Here is an 11,883-nt window from a genome sequence, read left to right as displayed (position 1 = left end):
CCTTAAGCTTTGAAAAATCCGGTTTCCTGATTGGTCCTCTTGTCAGGTGTTTGGTTCCCTTTGTTAACCCTTTACAGGTAAAAGAAACATTAACCCTTAGCTATCTGTTTATGACAGTTGGGAATGGTTTTATTTTGCCAGCAGGAGAGCTTTCTGCTGTCGGCAAAGAACAGCTACAGAGAAAATGTTACAGCCCCCACTGATCCTCTGGTTTTCAATGTCTTTGTTGCTTAATATCATTTTAAAGGAATAAGGAAATCCCAGCAATAGTACACACTGTTGAATACTCCATGCTGTATTGAATGTCTGATGTTTCTTCCTTAAGGTGCCAGTCAAACACGTGTACAGGGTGCTGCAGTGTCAGGAGGAGGAGCTCACCCAAATGGTCTCCACCATGTCTGATGGCTGGAAATTTGAACAGGTAACAAGATAAACAGAGGACTTCATTGGTTTGTCTTGATATAAACTGCTGAATCACGTTCGTGATGAGAAATTTTAAAGTTTTGTGTATTAGAAACTGTTTTCTGTATACATGCTTAAATAAATTTAATGATTATTGAGAAGTGAATTGCTCAAGAGATTGGGAATGGAGTTCATACTGACATCTGCATGCCAATTTGTACCTGAAAATTAATGTTCTAGTTCTTCAGTCATCTCAATCCAATTCTTGTATATGTAAATATCTGCATCACACAACTCTTATGAGTTTATACTAGTGATGAGCATGGTACAAAGGCTTCTGGTGAAAGGGTTTAGATGTTTCTTGTGCCCTACAGATGGCTCTTCCAGAACAGGGCTGAGACACACTTGAGGGAACAATATGGGGGAACCTTTTAATGCAACTGCCTTGGCAGTGTTAACTTCTAAGGGTAAAATGACAGCTTTGGAAACCAGAGCTCTCATATGGCATTTTTCATAAGCATTAAAACAATCTACCTAGTTAATCTCAAAATTATTAGTACTGTACATGGTAGGAACAGTTCGGGGCATCAAAATACCAGATAAGGTATGAGTCTGTTCCTTGCTTTGAAATCTGAACTGCTTCTATGTTTATACTAAGCACACTGTTAGCACCCAATAAAACAGTAGCGCAAAAAAGAATTGAGGAACTCCATGAATGTTTTCTGTTCTTGTTCTCCTTAAGACAAATAAGCTTAATTTGCACAGTCTACAAATAACTTTCTGAAGTGCACTTTAGATTCAATAACACATTTTAAAGGTTGCAATGTGACCTTCCTTTGAGGAAACGCCTCACCCTGCAGGACCATACCTGGCTACTACATCTGCCAGTAGTGGAGCAATGTAACTCAACCCCAGAGTGAGATTTGTGTGCTTAAAGAAACAACTTTCTTGGTGACTGGTCTACAGCTCTGGGAATTCACTTCTGGAAGAGATCCAGATGACTACAAATCTTAGTGCCATTTAAATAAATGTAAAACCTACTTTAACTCAGCCTTCCCTCAATAACAGTCGTATTTAAAAAAAACAAAATGAGCCCTAAAAGCACTAGAAAGATGAGAGAGGACATTTTGTGTTCACTCTTTGCAAAGTGTTCATTTTGATCCAGTTTGGTGGCCGTGGTGAAAAAAATCTAGGTAAACTTGCACAGATGATTTCTCATGATTCAGTTCTCCAGTTCAAGTGATAAGGATCCTCTCTGCAGCCCAGATACTGATGATATACCTGCTAGATTTCACCTGATCCATGTGACAATTTAATAAGTTCCCTGGACATTCTTCTTTGTAGGAAGTTGGTTTCTGGTTTCTTGCAGAAAGAGTCTTTTCTCTGTGAAGGAGAAGAGTATATTACAGCTTACACTTTACCTCTCCATTCTTTGGGACTAGCATGCTTTGAACACTGGTGCATTTTGCAGTTACGTTGTCAAAGAATTAATATTTCCTGCTGAATTAGGCATTCTTTGTGAAATGCCATTGGTTTTAAATTCCCTGCTTTTTAATTCATTTTTTCTCTTCTCCATGATGTTTTGGATGTATGATTTAAGGTTGATTGACAGAACAGGTGTGCAATCTGTCATCCAGTTACCCAAGTTTCCCACCAGCACATAGTTGGCCCCTGGCAGGATTCTCTGTTGATTGCATTGCAGATCTGCTGTTAGCAGACACCCTCCAGTTGCAGTGTGATTCTAACATTCTCTGAGTCTCCCTTTGAGCTTTGGTGATGGTGTGACCTTTTTTCTGAGAAATCCCTTTGACCCTTCAGTGCAATCTCTCTCTCCTCTGAGATGGTACCCAGCCCAATATGCAATATGCCCTGTGGTGTACAGTGAGAACCATGCACAGGTATCTACTTCTCCAGGGTCATATTCTTCCTGTGGGTTGGGATCCCATCTAGCCCTGCACCTGATTGATACTTGATCGATAGGTCAAAGATAAACGTGCTTGAAAAGGTATCTTAAAATACCATCCTAATGGTGATAATCAAAGGGGAAGATAGAATGGTCAGGCTTCTGGGGCCGTTACAGGGACTGGTGAATCAAGAAGCTCATCAACTGTTGAGCGAAAGCAGTGTTAGCTAACCACATTTCTACATTAGTTCACATTCCACAAACTACCTCTAGGAATTGTTTTCCAGTAGAGCAAAGTACTTGGAAGTGTCTGGTGCATTTCTTTGTGATCTATCTTTTGATGGAGATTCATTCTCCGTGCTGAAACTTTTATTCATTAGGCAAGATGTGAATTTGTCCCAGTTTGTTGGGTTTTAAAAGATCTCTCTGAATGTTGTTTTTCTTGTGACTTGTATTACTGAAGGATCAGTAGTACCAACCCTTTCCCTAGCACAGAAGTAATGTGGCTGAATTACCTTCCTCTTTCTTTAAACATACAAGTGGAGAGAATGATTTAGCAAGAATGATTTAATTACCACCTCTGGAAGAACACAGAAACCAAATATTTATCATCCAGTGCAAAATGAGAAACTTTATAAATTTTGCATTGTCCATACTCTCTGTTTAAGCTGTGTCCATTATACAAATTAGCAATAAATACAGTCTGAAATCTGGTCCAACAATGCCTTCTTATGTAGATTAACTATACAAAGTCAGTATTTAACTGTTGCTTTCAAAATTATTCACATAATATGAACTGTAAAGTAAATTACATCCTCTATCATAGCTTTGGACCAGCACCTCTCACTGGTATTATTTTAAATGAGTATGTAATCTGAAGAGTTAGCTGTTTATCCCACAGTAGCTTGTATCCAGCTCTTCAAATTTAATCTAAAGCCATAATCCAGGGGTTCTCAAACTGGGGATTGGGACCTCTCAGGGGACTGCGAGGTTATTACATGGGGGTTCACAAGCTGTCAGCCTCCACCCCAAACCCTGCTTTGTATCCAGCATTTATAATGGTATTAAATATATAAAAAGTGTTTTTAATTTATAAGGGGCATCACACTCAGAGGCTTGCTGTGTGAAAGGGGTCACCAGTACAAAAGTTTGAGAACCACTGCCATAATCCTTGTCAAGTGCACTGGCATGCATATGCTTTCACATGGATTGGGTGTTGCAGAACATTACAAAGGTAATTCATCCAATGAGAAGCTACAGAATTTAACTGAAAACATCCTGAACTTCTTGCTATTTATGGGCCTAGTATTTTTGAGTGACTTCATGGAAGCAAGCTTGGCCCCACTGTCTAAGAGTTCCTTCTTGGTGCTTTGTAAAATTAACCTTTTTAAAATTGACTCATATCCTTATAAGTTAAAAGAAAAAAGAGTATAAATACTTTATATATTTCCTCAGGAATATATATTGGGTTACCGATGCTGTTCCCTTGTAATAAGAATTTCTCCCATAACTTTTCTATCCCCACATCCAGTAAGTGTTTACCGACTTATTGCATTCAGACTTTGATAAGAAATTGGCATTTGCCTTCAAATCATAACTGGTTTTGTAACCACCTGCAAGAATTTTAAATATACTACATAAGATTCTATTCTGGGGACTAAAAAAACTGTTGCTTTTATATTTGTACAATACAAATAATTACACAGTGTTTGAGTAGCAAGTGAATACACAGGACTTAATCTGTTGTTTGTACAGTTTAGATGATAGTGTTATACTCCCAGCATTACAAAGGTGTTTTTTTTTTGTTTGTTTTTTGCTCTGATTGATTGATTGCAGCTTGTCAGTATAGGTTCCCTGTATGGCTGTGGCCGGGCCCAGCAGTCAGAGTTTCTGCTGATAGTGTCACGGGAAGTGAAAGGGGAGGAGAGACACTTCCAGAAATGCTGCAGTGAGGTGTGTCATACCATTCCTTTCACCCTCACACCAATATGCATGGCCACATTGCATTTCTGCTGTTTTCAGATCATTCTGCTTTCTTCCTGGGTGTGCAGCACTTGGTAGTTCTGTGTGTAGTTGTCGTGACTAGCTTTTATTGTATACTCATGACACTTCATTACACATTATAAATGTTCATCTTGTAAAAAGCTGTAAACACTACTTAACTGTCCAGACTTTTGATTTTAGCAAACATGTTAGGAACAAATATCCACTTTTATTTTTTTCTCTTCCTCTAAGTCAACAGCCCCTCTCCTGTAATTGCAAATATATATATTAGGTCAAATAATCATGTAAATTTTGAACACCATGAACTTTAGCAGAACACAGTTTCATTAAAGTGTTCAGGGACGCTTTTATACTGTTGATTTGTTCTCAGTCTTCCAACTTGAATTTATCATCCACGAAGTAACCAGCTCAGTTTTGACTCCAGAACCTCATATTGGTGGTTGATGTACAAACCGGAAAAAATATTGCTATTTTTCAAGTGAGTGGATAAGCATTTAGTGCTAGGAGCTGGAAACATCTTGTTTTTATGTTGATGATTAAATATATAATGTGTGTTTTTGTGTGTATATATTCTAGATGGAGATAATACAGAATAATAATCATTTCAGTCTTCTAAATTCTCTCTGCTTTCCTCTGTGCGAAACACATCTTCCAGAATGTAGCTTCATTTTACAAGATTTCCTCACAAGTAAGCAGTTGAGAAGGATTTGGTTCTTTACCCTAATACACAACCATTCATTGCTAATTATGCTACATTGTAACTCATTTTTACCTAAAAATGACACACTGCTTCATTTGCTATGACCCTGTATATCAGATTACATAGCTGCATAAATTGCCACACCATTTCAGGTTATTTTTAATTTAAAAAAAAAAAAAAAAAAGGCTATCTAGGCCTTAGGTTTACGAAGATAACCCTCAGAATTTGAAATGAATGTAAACTAATGCATTGTCTGGCTGAGTCTGCAGACTGTCTGAAACAACTCTGAGGATCCATGATTTATTATTTGTAATGAAGGCCAGAAAGGAGAGGTGTGAACTTCCTGTTCATCTTTACATTGACTTCTGAGAGTTTAAATGTTAACATCATCAGAAACCTTAAACTAATGTGCTTACTATCCCACTGTTAATCAGAGGTCAAGATCCTAATCAGTTTGGTTCTTTTACTTTCTTAAGGACTTGTTTGGATGTGGTTTTTGTACACTACAACAACAGCTGTGTAGAAACCAATATAGTTAAAGCAATACAATCCCCTATGTGAACAGACCTAGATATACCAGTGTAAAGGTACATCTATCAGTACAATTTATAGCTGTAAATGTACTATGTCAGTTTCTAAAATTATGTAGCAGTACAAAAACTGTAGACTAGCTCTTAAAATCCATTTGGACTTCTGAATTAGGCATTCAGATGGGAAGGGGATTTGTTTATCTTGAAAATATGGCTTATGAAAGTGAAGGACTGATAACGCTGTCTAGGGGTATCCCATTACACAGTTTCATACATTCATATTCATAGATTTTATGGCCAGAGAAGAGCAATATAATCATCTAGTCTGACCTCCTGATAATACAGACCATAAAATTTCACTCACTGATGAGGATTCCTGTATCAAGTCCAACAACTTGCTGTTGAGCTACAGCTTATCTTTGAGACACATCCAGCCTTGATTTAAAGGCACTGTGATGGAAATTTCCCAAATCCTGACCAGTGGTTAATCAAAAACAAACTATTCATCTTTGCTTTTAAGGTCCTGCCTATCATCGTTTATGTATTATTGGACATCAATCTCCACCTTTCCTCCATCAGCAGGACTGGTCTTCATCAGACATTTGTTAAAATTTTCAGACGAGCACCTTTGTACTTTCTCCCTGCTTCAGGAATGAGAAAAGCTCCCCATAAACATTCTCAAAGCTATCTCATTGTTATCTTTAAATTCTCTTTTTAACTCTCCTCTACAGTGATGCCTACAAGAAAATTGACAATGATTAAGCATCTGATATGCTCTGACTACTGCTTTCCATGCTGAACAGTTTTGTTTCATTTGTTAGCTTGTTCTCCCCTCATCTGTTTCTTGTATCTGTTGGCCTTTGTTGTATACTTCAGTGTTAAGCTCCTTGAGGCATGGACTGTCGGTGATTTGTATGTACAGTGCCCAGGCCAGTGGAGCCCTGCTCTGTGACGGGGGGCTCCCACATACTACTGCAATGTAAATAATAATCATCTCTGGTTAAACATTTGCAAATTATTTCCATTTTGACTTCAGCTTCTCGCCATTGGGGATCTTGTGTTTGTCTTTTCCTATTAGATCTCTTCTCTCCAAGCAGGTGCTTAATGAAGCCTGGTCAAGTCATCTCTGTTTAAAAGCTAAATAAATTGAAATCCTTTGTCATTGGAACAAATTTTTTGCAGACTTTAAATCGTTCTTATAGCTTTTTTCTGAACTCCTCCAATTTTTCAACATCCTTTTTAAGTGTAGATACCAGAACTGGGCACAGCATTCTAGTAGTGGTTTTAGCAGTGCTGCAATGTTACCTTTCTGCTCCGGCTTGATATGTTCTGCCATCACATCTCAATTCTGACCTTGTACCTGGTTCCCACTATTACTGTTTTTGGCTCTCCACATATTACTGCTGATGCACCTCAATCTTGATCTGTACTTTTCCACTCCAGGGTCTCTCTTAAGCAAACACTCCAAATTGTGCAGTACTTTGTGATCTGCACAAGTGCATCTTAATGGTGCTGGAAAACATAGCTGCACTAGTTCAGTGTAGTACTCGTGTAGCCCAGTGTCGTTCTATTAGTGTAGAAAATACACTATAGAACTAGATGGAAAATGCTGTGTCTTTTCAGTGAAATTTTTTGAATTAATAAAAATTATTTTTTTTTCTTGGGGGGGTGGGGAGTGGAATGTTTTTCATTCCTATGCCAGTTTTCTCTCCCTTATATTTCCAGAGGGGAGAAATGCAGAAAGGCAGGGATTAGGAGGAGAGATCAAAACCTGGGAAAGCCATTTCTCATTAGTGTTTTGACAGTAGTTACAACCAGGTGGAGGGCATAGATATTAGACTATTGTTTTGTCTATGCCACAGTTTCCTACCTGCTCTATACTGATGCTTTCATTGTTCTTGCGATTGCTGCAGCTCCTCTGGTGCTTGAACAATGAAAGGAGATACACTGAAAATTCTCAGTGGATGCACACTAGGTGGGAAAGGACCTTCTAATGTACCTTTGGAGAGGCTGTAAAATAAAAAACTCAAAAATAATGGGAGATTTCAACTATCCCCATATTGACTGACTGGGTACATGTTACCTCAGGACGAGATGCAGAGATAGTTTCTTTACACCTTAAATGACTACTTCTTAGAACAGCTAGTCCTGGAACCCACAAAAGAGGAAAGGCAATTCTTCATTTAGTCCTAAGTGGCACATAGGATCTGGTCCAAGAAGTGAATATAGCTGCATCACTTGGTAATAGTAACCATAAAGTAATAAAATTTAACATTCCTGTGGAGGGAGAAAACACCAAAGCAGCCCACCATGGTAACATTTAATTTCATAAAGGGGATCTACACAAAAATGAGGGCATTGGGTAAACAGAAATTAAAAGGTACTGTGCCAAAAGTGAAATCTCTGCAAACTGCATGGAAATTTTTTAAAGACACCATAATAGAGGCTCAATTTAAATGTATACCCAAATTAAAAAACATAGTAAGAGGACCAAAAAAGTGCCACTATGTCTGAACAGCAAAGTAAGAAGCAGCTAGAGGCAGAAAGGCATCCTTACAAAGTGGAAGTTAAATCCTATTGAGGAAAACAGAAAGAAGCATAAACTTTAGCAAGTGAAGTATAAAAATATAATTAGGAAGGCCAAAAAAGAAATTGAAGAACAGTTAGCCAAAGACTCAAAAAGTAACAGCAAAAAAATTAAGCACATCAGAAGCAGGAAGCCTGCTAAGCAATCAGTGCGCCACTAGACGATCGAGATGCTAAAGGAGCATTCAAGGACGATAAGGCCATTGTGGAGAAACTAAATTAATTCTTTGCATTGGTCTTCATGGCTAAGGATGTGAAGGAGATTCCCAAACCTAAGCCATTCTTTTTAGGTGACAAATCTGAGGAACTGTCTCAGATTTAGGTGTTGTTAAAGAAGGTTTTGGAATAAACTGAGAAAGTAAACAGAATAAGTCACCAAGATTGGATGGTATTCACCCAAGAGTTCTGAAGGAACTCAAATGTTAAATTGCAGAACTATTAACTGTGGTATGTAACTATCACTTAAATCAGCTTCTGTATCAGATGACTGGAGGAAAGACTCTAGAAGCGATCCTGGCAATTACAGGCCATTAAGCCTAACTTCAATACCAGGCACATTGGCTGAAACTATAGTAAAGAACAAAATTATCAGAGAGACAGATGAACATGCTTTGTTGTGGAAGCATCAACATGGTTTTCGTAAAGGGAAATCTTGCCTCACCAATCTGCTAGAATTCATACTTAGATTTTCCGAAAGCCTTTGACATGGTCCTCACCAAAGGCTCTTAAGCAAAGTAATCTGTCATGGGATAAGAGGGAAGGTCCTCTCATGAATCAGTAGCTGGTTTAAAAGATAGGAAACAAAAGGTAGGAATAAATGGTCAGCTTTCAGAATGGAGAGAGGTAAATAGTGGTCTCTCCCAGGGCTCTGTACTGGGACCAGAACTGTTCAACATATTCATAAATTATCTGGAAAAAGGTGTAAACAGTGAGGACGCAAAATTTGAAGTCAGTGGATAGTTCTCTGAAAACATGCCCTCAATGTGCAGCAGCAGTCAAAATAGCTAACTAACTGCTGGGATTCATTAGGAAAGGGATAGATAATAAGACAGAAAATATCATACTCACTCTATATAAATCCATGGTACGTCCACATCTTGAATACTGTGTTGCCTCATCTCAAAAAAGATGTATTGGAATTGAAAAAGGAATGTTCCCCACTCTGGCTCCTATGCATAGGGGCAGCCAGGGGGCTCCAGACGCAGCCCCCACAGCTCCCATTGGCTGGGGACTGCAGCCAATGGGAGTTGCAGGGGTGGCACCTGTGGATGGGGCAGTGCGCAGAGCCACCTGGCCATGCGTCCACATAGGAGCTAGAGGAGGGACATGCCACTGCTTCTGGGAGCTGCTTGAGGTGAACACTGCCTGGAGCCTGCATCCTTGATCCTCCTCCCACTCTCCAAACCCCTTGGTCCGAGCCTGGAACACCCTCCTGCACCCCCACCCCTCATCCCCAGCCCCACCTCAGAGTCCACATGCCCAGCCAGAGCCCACACCCCAATCCGTTGCCCCAGCCCGCAGTCCCCTCCCACACCCTGAGCACCTCATTTATGGCCCCACCCCAGAGCCCACACCCCCAGCTAGAGCTCTCATCCCCTCCCAACCCCCAATTTCATGAGTATTCATGGCCTATCATACAATTTCCATAACAGATGTGGCCCTTGGGCTAAAAAGTTTGCGCACCCCGATATAGAGGATCTGTGCACCAGACAGTTTTGCTGGTCTTATTTTTATCAGCAGTAGCCCCATAACAGTACCACACATGTCCATTATCTGTAATTTAGAAATGTACTTTGCAAAAAAAATTCCTGCATCTGATTTGATTCAGCAGCTGGTTAAGGCTTGCTGAGTAAATCCTTTGACCTTAAATATTTTCTTCTGGACTATGCAACTGTCACCATCAGAGCAGACTGCACTTTGAGATAAATTGTCCTCGTTCAGTTTTAAGGCTTCTAGCAGTTTATAAATAAGCAACATTTCATTTCAAGCTTATAACTTTCACTTGTAATGCTACCTTAACCAACTTCCCTGTAACAATACATTTGAATTTGGAAAGTTGGTCCTCGAGTCCCACCATTCGGTTTATCTTGTTTTTTCAGTCAAATGCTAACTTTTGCCTCCTGCTCTAAATACCTCTATAAATTCCAAATAGAAGCATAGGGTCATTGTGTGAGTAAAATAGCAGGTGTCTCTTCAGGGCAGAGTGCTCTCTGCATGCAGTTCCTTGCCTGTCTAAATCCCACCATACTATCATGCCACATGAAGATATTTTTAAAAAAAGCTTTTTGAGGAAAGTGGGGAGGGTTCAGGTGTCTGGAATGCAGTGGGAGCAGGCAGCTTCTCCCCACTGATTGCCCCTGTAAGATTTTGCCTAAGCACTCAGGGTACTATTAGCAGTACCGCCCTTACATTAGTAGACTTATAGACCTTCAAGTGGAACAGCTACATTAACCCTGACATCAGAAGTTGGCATCTATTTGCATTCATGTGGGAGCTCTTGCTCAAAATACAGCCAACACCTTGTGGAGTGTTAAAGCCAAAGTTGAGGAAAATTGATACCAATTGTTTTGTGCAGAAATACACCTAAGCCTTTCTCTCCTCTTTCAGTTGGTCAGTATTGGTTCTTCCTATAACTATGGAAATGAAGATCAGGCTGAATTTCTGTGTGTCGTCTCGAAGGAGCTGCATAATACCCCCTATGGCACAACCAGCGAGCCCAGTGAAAAAGCAAAGGTAAGATGCTGGGCATGGGAGGGAGGAAATGAAAGATATCAGTCAAAGCAATTAGACTCAGCTTTTATTCAAAAGAAGGTTGAGCATAGTGTGTAATCTGCTTGCCATCTCTCCTCAAGGTCGGTAATGGTTCCCTTTCATTGTGCATGAGAGTAAAAACTGTACCAGTTAAAGTAACTCTAATTCTCAGTATGACTCTCACACATTACAAAACAAGAACTTTAAATGTGCTACTTAGTATTCTCCTTGACTCCCATGCTCTTATCTGACTTCTTAGTGAGTGCCTCCTTTTGAGAATATGCATATTTGGGTTATCAGACAGTAGATAGACTTTGATTCTGCCACCAGTACAGATTATAGATGTTTTCGTGTTTATCTGAGTCAGGATACAGAATTTTCGCAACCAGGAATGTGAATGATATATTCTGTCTGAAAAGTATTGTCATATGCAATAAGCTATAAAAGTTTTCCCATTAGATCAAGTCAAGGGACTTGTAATGTATTGTGCTAGCTTGCAGCTTTCAGGGTTCCGTCTAAATCTCACTCTCCTGTATGACCGAATTGACAGAGACGTTATAGGCATAAGATCTTGCTTGTGTGATCTGTTGACTTTCACGGATAATAACTAGGGAAGACAATGTGTGACATGACTGACTCATAATTGGCCCTGACCAAATGGAAAATGAATTGCACTGTTCCTCTCCTCAGTGTGCACTGTACATTTTACACCATAGTTGGTGGGGAGGTGGAAACACTAATAATTGGTTAGTAGTAAAACTAGTCATCTTTATACAATTAAGTTTGCCACTCATTTATCATCTTCACTGGTTTAAATTGAAAACAGCCAAAGTAAAACTTAGCACAACTTTTCAAGAGTCAGCTTTAAAAAATAAACACCGAAAAAAGACCCCTAAGACTGATCTGGAACTTCCAAGGCAGATATATCCTGCTCACATTGTTTATTGTAAACTACTGTCTGCTTCTGGCTTACTACTGCTTTTCATGCTGTTCATAGCTCATTTCTT

At 39.4% G+C, this 11,883-nt stretch overlaps 1 protein-coding gene across 2 annotated transcripts in view; it reads left to right on the top strand.

Moving 5' to 3' along the window:
* The window catches only part of LOC116830167 (3-phosphoinositide-dependent protein kinase 1), a 156,568-nt gene that overhangs the window by 126,640 nt on the left and 18,045 nt on the right, over positions 1 to 11,883 (top strand). For both annotated transcript variants that reach the window (XM_075061299.1, XM_032789472.2), the window contains 2 exons: positions 326 to 421; positions 10,733 to 10,858. In XM_075061299.1, the coding sequence (XP_074917400.1) occupies positions 326 to 421; positions 10,733 to 10,858 (222 nt within the window). The remainder of the gene's footprint in view (positions 1 to 325; positions 422 to 10,732; positions 10,859 to 11,883) is intronic.

The sequence above is a fragment of the Chelonoidis abingdonii genome, unplaced genomic scaffold, assembly GCF_003597395.2.
Source record: "Chelonoidis abingdonii isolate Lonesome George unplaced genomic scaffold, CheloAbing_2.0 scaffold0003, whole genome shotgun sequence".
Lineage (NCBI taxonomy): Eukaryota > Metazoa > Chordata > Testudines > Testudinidae > Chelonoidis > Chelonoidis abingdonii.
This window is presented reverse-complemented; position numbering and strand designations above follow the sequence as displayed.